The sequence below is a fragment of the Ostrea edulis genome, chromosome 7 (assembly GCF_947568905.1).
Source record: "Ostrea edulis chromosome 7, xbOstEdul1.1, whole genome shotgun sequence".
NCBI classification, from domain to species: Eukaryota; Metazoa; Mollusca; class Bivalvia; order Ostreida; family Ostreidae; genus Ostrea; species Ostrea edulis.
The window spans coordinates 76,033,995-76,049,771 of record NC_079170.1 but is presented as its reverse complement, the minus strand read 5'-3'; the positions used below and the strand labels follow the sequence as shown (position 1 = coordinate 76,049,771).

Sequence of the window (15,777 nt, the reverse complement as noted above, 5' to 3'; positions counted from 1 at the left end):
TATGCAGGTGAAAATGGAATATTGCTAAATCAATGTGGGAAGTTGACGATGGAGAAGCAGAAATCATCCCATTTGTCATTAAGTTGAGTTGTTAGTTTGCCGTTAATATCGTCTGTCAATAAAGTATCCAAGTATAATGCAGAAGTGGACGACTCTGTGGTGTCTTTTATTTCGACTTCACTGGAATATATCGAATTGACATATGAATGAAAATTATTTTATTGTCTTTATCATATCCGAAAGACCCGTGATTTTCACTTCTAAATGCTGAATGTTTGGAGAAGGAGCAACATCTAACTATGTTTAGGTTTCAACCTCCCGATTACGAAGTGAGCACTCCAACCACTGAACTATCGAAACCGGCAAATATACTTCAGAATCTAAATATTAATAATTCGTAACGGCAACCGAATGGTTTTTATCTCAAGGCATGTCCTACTTTCAGACAGATCACACTTGTCCTAGTTCAACATTAATCACGTGGTTGTTAGCATGTTACGTAGAGCCTGCTTTATTTTCGTGTTGGTGATTTTGTCCTCTGAATGTGAAGCTAGGGGTCCTCAGTGGGACATCTACGATCTTCTTGATGCTCTCGGATTAAAAAGTTTCAGTGGATTACTGGAGTCCACGGGGTATATGTACAAACTGTCAGATAATGCCTCAGGTGAGTTTTGGTTTTTTTGGTGTTTTTTTTTGGGGGGGGGGGGGGGTTTCGTGTCGGATGAAATTTCTGAACCCACGAAGTGGAATGCTGTGAACAAGAATTTGCATACATTTAAGAAATGGGTTGCGAAGGTCTATGGGTATATAACACCCTATGGATTGGATTTTATATGTTGTAACTGGAAGATGTAACACGTTATGGAAATATCAACTATAATGGTTTTCAGAGTGAGTATAATGGTAAAGTTTCCATAGCAATCTCCCTTTATCAACATTCCGTAATAAATGCTACCTGTATAATGTCACTTAACGTATACCACTGCTCAACAGAGAATGATCTAATTCTGATACCTTTATATTCATATTTGCTGAGACCGCAATGGTGACGTCTCCATGTGAGTGAAAGATTCTCGAGAGTTAAACAATATTAAATCAATCAATCAATCATTGGTGCTTTTCAATGGAGAGTACATTCACGTTCCCTATACCAAATATTGGAAAGGTTATATTTGACTAATGATAGTGCATTATTTTATCGAACAGGCCCATTCACCGTGTTTGCCCCAAGCGAGGAAGCCTTCAGCAACCTTCCCCCCTCAGTGGTGAAGAAACTCCAACATGACGGAAACTGGGATCTCCTGCATGACCTCACTTCCTTCCACATCACCCGTGGAAACTTCTCATATTTCAACTGGACTAACAATATGATAATCCCAACCTCTCTAGAGGGATCCTCGCTACGACTGAACATCTACAATAACAAGTCCGGGGAGGTTTGTTCCAGGTGGAGGGTTCTTTGTATCCATGTAGTATGGGTTTACATTTGCTCTATCCTACGAGTTGATATTTCGTATATATATTCACAAAGATTAGAAAACTAAGCCCGTAATGAAAGTCAATGAATACAATGTCATTTGTTGTAGGAATTGAGCCCTCTATGGCGTTGAAAGCACTATATATGATACCAGCTTTCCTGGGTCTCATGAGATGAATATCTGTCACTTATATCTCCTGTCAGTTTAAGTACATATTACATGGCGTCCTAATGGATGCAATTTCTCGATTTTAATGCCGGTTTTGGTGAAAGAATTTAATACGACAGTTTCGAGATACGAACTCTTCTGTATAGGAGGTGCATTTAGTGGAACTTTGAATGCCTAAGTGGGACAGAGTGGATGTACAACCAACGAGGAAGACGAGGAAATGTATTAAAAGCGGATTCTCTTTAAATATGTAAATGTGGGAAATACAAAATATACTATCGAAAGAAATGTTTTACCGAAGTGGAAACATACAAACAATGTCATATTTGCAAGAAATATCTTGGATACATGGTACTTATGACCAGCGAGATAACGTGATAGGATGAGAAGTCTATGTACATGTATCTAATTACTCCCTAAATACTTATCACTTACTTAGTTTGTGTATCAGTCGAATTCGGGTCATCAAACAGCGTATGAGAAACTTACTGAGTACATTCACTTACGCTGTGATGAATATCTATCCCACTCCCGCGTGTAAACAAATTCTTTCGCGCCTTACTATGTACGAGAGTTCTCCAAAGGGAAACCGGCGTATTCAGATCACACAAGAAAACTGATTGACGCAAGCGTGTTCGGCCGCAAGTAATTGGTACCTATCTAAACTATGGAAAGTGAAAAACTGAAGATAACGAACAGTGATCAATCTTAAAAATGTCATAGAGAATACGAAATTGAGAGTAAGGCTAACATGGGCCCTTGGAACTATGAGAAATGGTAAATTAAATTATTTATTAAGTCTATTATGTGATAGATTTCTTTTATTTTTCACAAACATTTTACCAAGGTGATAAGGAATCATTATATGTGTCTTTTCATGAAATTACATAAAATTTTAATTCGTGAGTGATTTTGAATAGCTGAGCTGTATGGTGCCAGACTTCGTTTTTTATGGGGGGTATATATACTCTAGAAGCTATAAATTTGAAATTATTAAGGAAAGGTACGAATTTTTTTCATAAATAACTGTAACAGATGTACATCTACTAATATAAAGAGAAAAAATGATATGTAAACCATGCTATAAGGAAATTGTGTCCACATTTGTTCGTTTTTTAACATTTTGGAGATTAACGCTAATTCAATAATTTTGCACTTATTATTCTATAACTTGATGGGCATATTGAAAATGACATGTGTTTTAGTTATTGACATGTTTCCTGATAAATAAATGCAATTAAAAAATTTTCATGTTGTTTTTATTTTAAAATAACGACAAATAACTGTTTCCTATGCATTTCATAAAAATCTACATTGGAGTACATGACTTCAGTAGTGTCTGTAATGAAAATTGACATGGAAATCCTCACCTAATTTGCCTTTTTTCATTACTCTGAATATTAATTCATTGATTCCAAAAAAAAAAAATTGTTACCTAAACCCCCCAAAATCCATTTAGACACCTCTATTTTTATATCGATGTTTATTTTTCCTGCATTAATTTTTCACTATAGTTCATTCTAAGGGTACTGTTCACATTTTAAATATTATGTCATTGCATTAGATAAAATTCCATTGTACTACTGTAAATAGCTTTTAAGTCTTAAAAAAAAACCCAGCTTCTCATATGTAGAATATATATATAGCAAAAAATAGATAATTAAATTTCTGTAAATGAACTTTGTTTTTAAAAAGTAACATATGGATACAAAAAGAATACTAATAATAAGATACAACGAACAAAGACAATATAAATACTACGAACTCTAAATAGTACGAATGAACATATTCCGTACACCGAACTCTATCAAAATCGTGATTAAATATATGAAAATATTGTAATTTAATTTGATGGAATAATTAAATAACAATGATGACTTTTTATATATAAAATTAATTTTATTATCTTATAATGTATGTCCGCAGTATATCATGGTCGACGTTCTATAAAACCATAACATATAATCGCCCGCCTCCTGTAAATAAAGTAAATTTCAAAGTTTCAGTTTCAAAATATTGTTGTACATATCTTCCACTTTTCATCTGTATCAAATTTCTCTGGCGTAGCATACTTCCTTAAATGTACTGGAAAGATACACGGCGGGTGTGACAGGGGATGTTTACTCCTAGGCAACTGATCCCACATCTGGTATCTGCAGAGGTATGTGTTTGTACCACTCTCCATTTTGTATTGCTTAAAGGAGTTATGAGATTGATCACTGTTCGTTATCTTCACTTTTCATCCTTAACATACATGTATAGAAATTTGTCTAAGCATGTACTTGGTGTTTTCTAGAATGAAAAGTGGGTGAAAAATTATTGTCATTTCATGATAAATTACTAGAAAGGGCAGGGAAATTATTATTATTATATGATATCATGATTTGGAATCAAGGCAGTTTTGATCAATTTGAAAATAACAACCGAGTTGCAGGATTATGTTGTAAAATGTCATCTTAATTCTGAGAGAAAACTGTCAGGATTTTTTATATATATATTTCAAACTTAAGTTGTTAACAAATGGCAATACTTCTAATATGACTTCATACATGAAACCTTTTTATGTTGATTGTTGTCTTTCCTAACGAAAAACTTTTTTTTTTTCTATGTGTGTTTATTCATGTTCGACGGTCGTCACAAATTCCGTTGCCAAGCGGCGTTTTTCAGTTATATAATATTACTGAGAAACGAAACGTTTACAAGACGAGGAACAAACAATTTCTAATATAAAATGTAAAAAGTTTAAATATTGATCGACATTAAATGGGAAAAAGTCAAGTATTTCATTGTAGAAAAGCATGAAGCGGCGCAATGTAAATATATATATATATATATATATATATATAATTTGAAATTAAAATAATTTAAACGCAATTACAATCGCGTAAAAACATTATTCATTTAGCATATAAAAATAAATTCTTACGCAGGAATTCATACATGTATATATGTATATACCAGAAAATTATAGTCATTATGACGTACATAATGTAACATATATCCAGAACAGAGAACACCATGGACAGTGTATCTCGGTTTATCGGTAAATTTTGGTAAGTCTGTGAACCTCGAGGAATCCCGATTCTTTGTTCATCAATGACAAACGAGGATCTCGCTAGGTACCGAAAGATGTTATAATTAATTTTGACTACGGATTACCCCGGTTACCTGATCAAGATGGAGGGTACACAGTGGGTGTGGTCTGTCAACAGGGCTGCTTATTCCTCCTAGGCATTTTTCTAAGGATGATATGCCCAGGAGTCCGAGTTTGCCCCTCTTCTTTTATATTCTTTATATAGATATATACTAGATGAAATATTTGTGATAATACATAGAGGAAGGCCATTTTAAAATGCTGTTTGAATTGTTGTGTACAGGAATTGAATGAACGATATCTTTAACTCAAACGAATTTTTGAATAATTGCGTGCACTAATTATATTTATTGATATCATATACAGTAAATAAAACTTGATTACATGACCGGTCAACAGGGGATGCTTACTCCTCCTAGGCACCTGATCCCACCTCTGGTGTGTCCAGGGGTCCGTGTTTGCCCAACTATCTATTTTGTATTGCTTATAGGAGTTGTGAGATTGATCACTGTTCGTTATCTTCACCTTGCATTAGGAAGTCACTTGGAGATCCAAATTAAATGTTCCAAATGTAACATAATTGATCACATATATATTGTTATTTCCCATGTACATCATTATGTAGACTTTATCTTGTACCTTAAAGGGAAAGGCAACCCTAACCACATAGTTGCTCTTATGAATAAAGGATCACTTACTTATATCGTAATTGACGGTCTTTAACAACAAAAATCCTTACTTAACAATTAAATCAATAATAATCTATCATGTATTTTAAATTACCCGCCGCTAAGAGAGTGGCCATTGGAGTTTAATTTATGACGTCACACCGTCTATTCCGGTTTATTTCATCAGCAGTACTGTAAACATGACAAGTCATGAACAGTTAAGTTTGGAGCCGTATAGATTTGAGCTCGTTCTTTCGCAAGAAGAAATTGAGAAAAGAAGACGTTCAGTCGATTCGCAGACCAGGCAGACGGTATACGTTCTTCATACAAATGTCTCGAACGTCATCTTGTCATACGTAAATGATGGATCCACAGTTTACGTATTCTTTTCTTTTTAAATGACTTGGTTGAGTCGGGAATTTCGAAAAATAACCTTTTTTCACATCTCCCCTTCGCATTAGTGTACAATGTAATTAACTGCTTGCCAGGAAGGCATCAACCTATTTATTCGTAAGATCTAACATGCACATGCACATCTTTGATGATCTCGCAGGTGCTTGGGTTCAGGACCCCCCCCCCCCCTCCCCCCTCCGAATAAGCTACATGAGTTGATTTAATTATTTTTTTGTTGAAAATATTTCTAATGCATGTCAACAGAAATTACGTCTCGCATACCCATAAAGTCCAAAATAAGTCCTTTAAAAAATACCCTAGGTCACTGGTTATTTTAAGTTCTGTTATAATAACCAGTGAGGATATCTTTTTAAAGGACTTATTTTGGACTTTAGGGGTATGTAAGACGTTGTTGACATGAATTAGAAATATTTTCAAGAAAAAAATAATTAAGGGGGGAGGGGGGGGGGGGGTCGTAAACCCAAGCACCTGTGGATGATCTTAGAATCTCATCAAAACCGGAACAGACGGTGTGACGTCAAAATTATTGATTTTTGTGGTCTTGAATACAAAAGAGTTACACATCATGGCAGCCTCTATAGATCGCAGGAATTTCAATTTTTGACGTTTTCAAATCAGTACTGAAGCATATCTAGGCCATATATCAACAGACTTGTATGACAAATCTTTATCATATGATTAATCCTATCATTTATCATGTAAAAATCTTTTGGGTTGCCTTTCCCTTTGAAGGAGAAGGCTTATATTGGCGCTGTCTGCTGCCTATACCTTATCATGTTATACATAATAGAATACTGTTTAAATACAACTTAAATGTTAAAATACATAAATGATCTCTTTCCGATTGAAATTAGATAATGAATTTACGAATACAATTCTAATCTGTCATGCCGAATAGTTTACAAAGACAAAATGAACGGTCGTTCATAATTTCATCAAATTCAAAATTTGAAACCATGCAGTATTGCGAATGTGTTTATAATGGTAGTTTTTGTCCAGTGCGACAATTCAAGGACAAAATTATGAATACACGTCGTTTTTTCTCGTCAAACGCAATAATCGAAAACATAATGTACTACATGTATATGAATGACACACAGAAAAACTGCTATATTGTAAACAATGGCTTAATTTCTTGGACATTGTCAAGTAGTGTATAACCTAATTTCGGTAAATGTTTTAATTTTAAAGTTACAAGTCGTAAACTTCCCAGAACAGCCCCGGATCATTCGTTTATCCATGTGTTTGTACATATCAGTAACTGTTAATGAATTATTACAAAAAGTCGTACATGTAACAGTGACTTCTGTAATTACGGAATTTTTTTAAAGAACATAAAAAAAATATCAGTTGAATATCTTTGGTCTCGGGAGGGGGGAGGGTCCTTCGTTGAATGAGATGTATGTACATTTGTAAGTAATAGAATTATAAAACTTTATAAAATGATAAATATGGACCTAGTCAAAACTATTATAAGTATAACTAACACTGAACACCTACACAATCTAATGTTGATCATGTTGTAAACCAATCGCAACTTCTCGGCTTGCCGGAAAGGCCTGATAATGTGCGATTTGTTATAATGATGATGCCACGTTCTGGGTGCTTCGTTCTGATTCAACACTAAAATCACGGATCGAACAAACGAACAGGCATACTTTATTTATTCAACAATTATCAAAACTTATTTCTTCTGTAAGATCAGAATCAAGCATCGGTAAACAACGGATTTATTTCATATCGTAATATCATTTTAAAAAAAAACCCAGGCTTTGGTCCGCCCCTTTACTCTCATTTTTGTTATTTAAAGTGGTATGGACACGATTGAGCTGAAAATTTTATTTTTCCAATTTTGTTGTTTAGAGTGCTTAACTAAAGTATTTCTAATGGTCAACCAAAATTTCAATATAAATTTTTGAGTTACAAGTGAGATACAGCACTCACAATTTTTTGTTATGTAAACAAGGCGCGTGCCATGTTTTTGTTTACATATAGATTGCTTAATAGAAAATAGTATGTTTAAAAGAAAATGATTTGTGCTGAACACCAGAAACTATTTAATTGTGTTAAGAATGAACTTCAATCTAATTAAAACTAGATCCTATGATCCGCCCATATACACATGTGTAGCGATAGCAGATGAGCGGGTCATAGGATCTAATTTTAATTAGATCGGAATGAACTTATAAATTGAAAACTCTGCTTTAAAAGGACTTTTACTCGTATATTTAACCCATGTAAACAAAAACATGGCAAGAGCCTTGTTTACATAACAAAGAATTGTGAGCTCTGTATCTCCAATATACCTCGATAACTGACATTCAAATTTTTGCTGACCATTAGACATATCTTCGTTAAGCATTTCAAACATTGAAAATAAAAAAAATAATAAAATTTGAATTTTGTTTAGCTCAAATCGTGTCCATGTCCCATTTAGGCTAGTTTATCGAAAACGAATTAAGTAAGTTTTTAATCAAATTTACGAAATTTAGTTTACTAGACAAGTAAGATCCTACTATAGTTTATACGGACTTCACCTCACATATGAAAGAATATTAAAGGTGCAAGTAGTAACTCTGGAGCAAGCGTTTTGGAGTTTATTAGCAAACATGGTTAATTCATAAGTATAGATGTATCATTAATAGAACTGATGAAACATGGTTAATTCATAAGTATAGATGTATCATTAATAGAACTGATGAAACATGGTTAATTCATAAGTATAGATGTATCATTAATAGAACTGATGAAACATGGTTAATTCATAAGTATAGATGTATCATTAATAGAACTGATGAAACATGGTTAATTCATAAGTATAGATGTATCATTAATAGAACTGATGAAACATGGTTAATTCATAAGTATAGATGTATCATTAATAGAACTGATGAAACATGGTTAATTCATAAGTATAGATGTATCATTAATAGAACTGATGAAACATGGTTAATTCATAAGTATAGATGTATCATTAATAGAACTGATGAAACATGGTTAATTCATAAGTATAGATGTATTAATAGAACTGATGAAACATGGTTAATTCATAAGTATAGATGTATTAATAGAACTGATGAAATCATCTTCACTTTGTTTATGTACATCTCATTTCCTGTCACAATGGATAGATGATAATGTGTATTTGTTTTCTTTGTTATGTTTTATCCATCAGCCTTTTAACTCCCAGAATAGACTAATCTTTATTATAAAAAAAATTCTGTGGAGATTCGGGTTAGAATAGATACTCATTACCCCTTGTTTGTCGTAAGAGGCGACTATTTAAATGGGGCGGTCCTTCGGATGAGATCGCAAAAATCGAGGTTTGGCAAGATAAAGATCCTTCCCTGCTCAAAGGTTTAAGCGCCGAGCATAGGTCTAAATTTTGCCGCCCTTCACCGGCAATGGTAACGTCTTCATATGAGTGAAATATTCTCGACAGGGGCATTAAACTATATAATCAATCTATCTATTATCTTAAAAGACAACGCCCGTGATACATGTACCACTCTTTGTCACTTAGTACTCAGTCTGTTTTATTGACCTCCAGCTATATGTAGGTCAAAATTAAAGTTTGTTCTCTCTGATAGAATGTCACCAGCAGTCACATCAAATGCACGACTTTGTTTGTGCCTAATAGTGACAGTAAAAGAATTGCAATCAATAATGGCCCTGACATCGTCAACTGGTAAACAGCAACACCGCAACTGAGAATTTCTGTTTGAAATTCCAACGGGAAAAGAAAATCACGGCTTTGTCTTATTCTTTACTTTTGAACGAAATCCGCCTCCTTCAATGCTGTTTCCCACCAAACGAGCGCGCTATAATTTCTTTAAGTAGATTAATTTCCTAATTGAGCAAGCTATATCTGGTCGTCTTGCCATTTTTCTCATTTGTCGGTATGTTACCATGAATGAAAATAGAACATAAGAGGATCATGTCTTCCATTATGATGGCATGTGACTTTGTTTTATAGTTTCACCACATTGCCTTAGATTTCAACATTTTAGGGCACCCGAGTCGCACAGGTGACCTCCAAATGCTATTGCGCGTCGTTCGATCTATGTTAACAATTAAACACTGTTAACGTCTTCATATGCACCTTTCCAATTCTTCTCCAATTTGGTATGAAACATCTTTGGGACAAGGGGGGTATACAAAATTTCAGGACTGACGCACCCCTACGGCCGGAGGAAAACTGCCAACAATTTAGCAATTTTCAAAACTATTCTCTTCAACTGCACATTTAAAAAACAAAATGCATAGTTACATAGAACCGGAATGCCTCTTCCAAATTGCAAAATTCATGACCCCCTGGGGTAGAGGGTCTGTCTACAGAGAGGGACCAAACTAAATATGTAGTGTTTATGTGTAAAGCATTTAAATGACATCTTTAATGCTATTGATACTAAACTGAAACTAAATGGATATTTAGAAGGAGCAGGTAGCCCTTTACCAAAATTGTTAATTTTATGATCCAAAGGGTAGGGGTTTGGTTCTAGGTTAAGACCAAAATTATCATAGTGATTATTGCCTTTATCATTTGATTGATTTATTGTATACAGTATAACGTCCCTCTCGGGAATGTTTCACTCGTATGGTGACGTCACCATTGCCGGTGAAGGACTGTAAAATTTAGGCCTATGCTCGGCGCTTACGCTCATTGAGCAGGGAAGAATCTTTATCTTGCGACACCTGCTGTGACACGGGTCCTCGGTTTTTACATTCTCGTCCGAAGAACCACCCCATTTAGTCGCTTCTTACGACAAACAAGCTTAAGGGGTACTGAGGACTTATCATTTGAGAGGCTTCTTTAAGTTTACTAATACCTTATAAAACTAAATGCATATTTAGGAAAAGCAGAAAAGGAAATACCAAAATTGTGAATTTCGCAAATCCAGGGTTTTGTTTGCTCTAGGCGTGGTCCAAAATAGTCATATGATATTAATATACATGTAACATATATCATGAAAAATCTTTCATTAGTATGAACCATGTTTGGGAACATTTGTGTTTTAAGAACACATCTTGTTTTATACAACTGCTGCAAATTAAAATTTAAATATGCAGTGATACTTTTAACTAACACTCAGGTTACGGATAAAGCCTGTTGACCTCTTATTTCCACAAGTTGAATATAATCAATCAGTCCTGTCAATTTTATAAATTGCTGAAAGCACTTCACGATTCTCTTGTATGAAAGGCGAAGCTAACGAACATGTATATATGTTAGACCGTTCTTCGCACACTGATTTTAACTACGGATAACTCTGTTTACCTGATCTGGATATAGGGCTCACGGCAGGTGTGACCGGTCGAAAGGGGATGTTTTGGTGTGTCCATGTTTGCTCAACTATCTATTTTGTATTGCTTATAGGAGTTGAGATTGATCACTGTTCGTTATCTTCACCTTTCATATATATAATAAAAAGTTAACGAACAATCTCATTAATCCCATAAAGAATACCATATTAAGAGAAGAGCAAACATTGACCCCTGGATATACCAGAGGTGGGATCAGGTGCCTAGGAAGAGTAAGCATTCCCTGATAATTGTTCACATGTACTTTGAGTCCAATATCTTGTTCAAGTTAACTGAGTAATCTGTAGTCAAAATAAGTATATGTAGAATGCCTTAACATTCAGTATGAAACATGTCAAACAGTATTTAACGTAATAACAGAGTGTGTTAGCAAATTAAATCACAGTAACGAGCATAAAAGTTGTAAAATGTTGTCTTTAAACACCTTTAACGAGTTCATCTTTTTAAAAAAGAATTATAATTCAGTAAGTCCGTATGGGGTTGACACAAATACAAAGAGTAACCAAACACATGTTGATTTTCTATTCTTAATTTCACAGATGTCACTTTGTTTTAATTTTTGACAGCCTTCTGTAATGTCAGCATGTGGGGCTACCCTGATAAAGGGTGACCAAGTAGCTACAAATGGCATCGTCCAAATCATAGACCGCGTCCTGTACAGGTATCCGGGCGACTCTCTACCGAATTACATACAGCAAAACAGTAAACTGAGGACGTTGGCGATGCTGATGCAGATTGACGGGTATCAGGACAAACTAAACGGTAATTGTTACTATAAATAGTTATAGTAATGCTATAGTAAATTAATTTGTAGTGAATCTAGAGGGGTGAAGTGAGTGGCATGTACCGTTAGTTTGGGAGTTTCATGTGTGAAATGTTGGGAGCTGTGAACCAACATTTTTGGGCAAAAAGAGAGTACCATCTAGGCACAGGCACTCGACGATTTTAATAAACATAATAAAATTGTCTTCCTGTAAACAATCTATTTACAAGATATACCACACCACCATCTTGGTTTTCTCTTTTATCAGCTGCATCGCTTGCAATTTTCGGCCAAAAGTTCGATATAATATAAATAAACAACAGTAGACGACGTGTGACGGTTGATTGTGTCTGATAAGTGGAATTTATTTCCAGTTCACCGTGACGATGCGAGAGAAAAGACTTTGACAAAGTTGCTTCTAACCGGTAGGGGTCTAATTGCAAATTGCAAGCGATATACCTGGTAAAATTGAAAACAAAGATGGCGGCGTAATATACCTTGTAAATAGTTTGTTTACAGGTAGACCATTTTTCATTATCTATATCTAAAACGTCGAGTGCCTGTGCATCTAGGCCTACAGCCCACATTCTTCTGACGCTGGATCCACCTTGACAAAATTTAATGACAATACAGTGTACAAGAATATTTATCCGAGAAATACATCCGTACGCGTATTCTTAACTTTACATATAAGTAGACGTTACTGAACATAGGCATTATGCAAGATGACAATAATGTATCAGTCCTAGTTTAGTCATTTCATTTCTCAAAGTTGCAGGAAAATACGGTACTATTACCTGCATCACTATCAGCAAACTATTTTAGAATCACATTGTAAATTCCTTATTAAGTAATGTGTAGAGTTTGAAAACAATCAGATGCATGCGTAAGTCCTGGTTTACAGTAGACTATGAGGTTTTCTTAATTCAATAACAGCATATCGATATCGTTGCATCCATCTTGTGAATTGAATTGGCATTTTCGGAAACTGTTGACAACTGAAATATGTCTATGGATATTTGATATACACCCACTTGTAGAGACAGAAACAAGGATATGTATTTAATTTACATGTAGATTAAAAGGAATCATCGAGTCATTTTTATCAAGTGTTACTAAATTAAGTAGATACACTGTACATTTTGTCACCTTGTGGCATTTAATGAATAATCAGAAGTTTATACATGGAGAGCAATATATGCATTGGGTAGATTCTATTGACTGAATTCTGGTTTACAGCTTTATTTTGAACGCACATGAATAAATGTCAATGTTTCTGATCTTAATTTCTGGATTTTTAGGACAGAATATTACCTTTTTTGCTCCCTCTGATTCTGCTTTTAACGAAACGGGGAGGAACCTCACAGACATTTTCTCAAATACTACATTGATTGAAGGTATTTGTCCAGCACTTTCCACCATACTCTATAATAGATGCAGTAAACGTGCTGTTTTGGGAAATAAGATTTACACTTGATAGGGATTTTGAATAGTATTAAAAGTGAAGAGTTTGGTAACATAGCTTTCGATATAACGATATTGGATACATTGTATAACACTGTATTCTTGGTGGAAACCTAACTGTATTTCTGGTATGTTTGGGCGTTTCCACGTTGGATTACTCGTTTCTTTAATTTCATTTGTTCTCACTTTATAAGAAATATTCAGAAACCACACAGTGAGCAATACCTTCTACACAAACGGCCTGCAAATTCTAGACGGAGGATTCGTCATCAACAATTCCGGAGCAAAGATCAGTATCAAAGTTGATGAAGGTAACAATGTTTTGTATTCCTTTGAACTTCCGTTCGTAACCACGTGTTGTAGTCGGGAATCAGTTTGATTTTGTATATGGATGTAGAGATTGACAATCCCGATTATAAACGCCATCAACCTATATAGATATTTGAACTCTCATGGCAATGGTGATTATATGTGATATGCAGCATGAGAACGTATGGATTTTGTTTCCATACATACCCTCCTTGAGGCCTGAGAGGTGGAGACGAATCTCATAAAAATGTCTACACTTCCGGACTTCGTATAAAGGAATTACGTATTTTGATAATATGAGCAGGAATACATCTACCACAGTTGTGAAATTGATGGTATCCGGTTCGAAGAATGGGATTATATAGACCGTAATCCTGTTCTATCTATCTGTTTTGTATCGGAACATATTTTTCAGAATTATAAAAAAGAATATCCCAACAATGAATTAAAATCTTGAAAGCTCCCATATGTGATCCCTTGAAAACCATATGCACCAGTGCATAGCCATGGTAAAGAGGAACACCGAGATATGAATGATCAATGTTAGAAAATGCTGCATGCGGAAGAATTTCTTACATCGCTTATCTAAACCTGCACCATATTATTTTTTACTGCTCACTACGCATGCGACATACTGTTTAGAAAAATGAAATAAAGTGTATATATCAATACTAATACCCGACTCCGTGGACATATGGCATGCCCTTATTATACTTAAGGAGGTATGCTACACCAGAGAAATGTGATGTAGATGAAAAGTGGAGGATATATACAACAATATTTTGAAGTTGAAAATTTTCAAATTTACTTTATTTTGTCAAAAAATACAGTTTTAGTAGAAGGAAATCTGTAAAAAATTTAAAGCACCTGCTGGACTCGAACCTGCGACCTATAGTTCAGCAGTCGATATTCTAACCTACTGAGCTACTCGGCTAGGTATTTAAATGGAAAAGTCAAATATTGCTGATATCGATTTTTTCATTCATATTTTTAAAGGAAGTCAGTCATTATGACGATGTAGAGTACTACCTTAATTTAAATCTTAGTAACCCGGAGGTCGTGAATTCGAGCCCTTCTCGTTCCATAGCCGTGTAAAACCTAACACGTTAAAGTAGATAGTGATTGCTCCTTTCGTCAAACGCTCGGAATTTAGAAGTGAGAATCACGGGTCTTTCGGATATGACCTTTAACACGGAGGTCCTGTGTCGCGGCAGGTGTTGGCACGATAAAGAACCCTCACTACATGCTAAGGTCCTGAGCGCCAAGTATGGTACAGATGTACTTCACCTACAGCTGGTGACGTCTCAATATGATAAAAAAAATTCTCGACGGGACGTAAAAACAATCAATCAATCCATATAATTTTGATATTTATGTGTAAAAGAATCGTGCCAAGTGTCTGAATAGAATTCAAAATATCCATATTATTTTAGTGAATTTGACAACTCAAGAATATATACATAATCTTTTTTTTTTTTTACTTAATTCAATTCTCAGTCTGTGTTCATTGAACCAGGAGTTATATAATGTGATTTGTTTTTTTGTTTTTTTTTACCGCAGACATCTACCTGAATGGAGTTAAGATTTCTGAGGAAGACATACCGCTGAGTAATGGTGTTCTACATATTGTAAATAGAATGTTGTTTCCTCTTCATAACCAGGAATAAAATAAACTGATAATTCGTGTTTATTTCCATGATTTTGTGTTGTTGAAACAAACCTGCTGAAGGTACATGCAATATTATTTCAAGGATTAAATAGAAAAACAATATGACTAGAGAAAAAATATTTCGTATTGATTTTATGTTGCGACAGACCAAGTAAGGTAATACACGGTATAAACACTTTGTTTCTATTTACTAACATAATGTGTTCACTCTGCTCTTACACAAAGTTTTGCCAGGATCAGTCAACAGTCACTTTGACTGGGTTTGAGTAGTCAACATTTTGCAAATTCTGTGGTCGTTACATGTTACCACAATTCGAAATTTTGCGTTTCTGCGCATAAAGCCGCGCACATCGCTATTTACCGTCTCCGTGCATTGTGACGTCACTGTAATTGTTTCATCACAATATGAACATGCGAAATTTACGGAC

General features: G+C 34.7%; 1 protein-coding gene across 2 annotated transcripts; it reads left to right on the top strand.

Moving 5' to 3' along the window:
• The first annotated feature begins 440 nt into the window (after nt 1-440).
• Nucleotides 441-15,365, top strand: LOC130048517 (periostin-like). Of its 2 annotated transcripts, XM_056145368.1 has the most exons (6): nt 445-664; nt 1,207-1,436; nt 11,711-11,906; nt 13,209-13,304; nt 13,566-13,682; nt 15,241-15,365. In XM_056145368.1, exons 1-6 carry the CDS (start codon nt 493-495, stop codon nt 15,345-15,347), a joined length of 918 nt encoding a protein of 305 aa, XP_056001343.1. In that variant the 5' UTR covers nt 445-492; the 3' UTR covers nt 15,348-15,365. The 2 variants fall into 2 exon arrangements, with proteins under 2 accessions (XP_056001344.1, XP_056001343.1); XM_056145369.1 differs by lacking the exon at nt 13,209-13,304 and having other exon boundaries at nt 441-664.
• The last annotated feature ends 412 nt before the right edge of the window (nt 15,366-15,777 follow it).

Coding starts and splice junctions, on each gene's coding strand:
- LOC130048517 (XM_056145368.1), top strand. CDS start 493: ATGTTACGTAGAGCCTGCTTTATTTTCGTGTTGGTGATTTTGTCCTCT. Junction 665..1,206: donor ACTGTCAGATAATGCCTCAG/GTGAGTTTTGGT, acceptor TTTATCGAACAG/GCCCATTCACCGTGTTTGCC. Junction 1,437..11,710: donor ACAATAACAAGTCCGGGGAG/GTTTGTTCCAGG, acceptor AATTTTTGACAG/CCTTCTGTAATGTCAGCATG.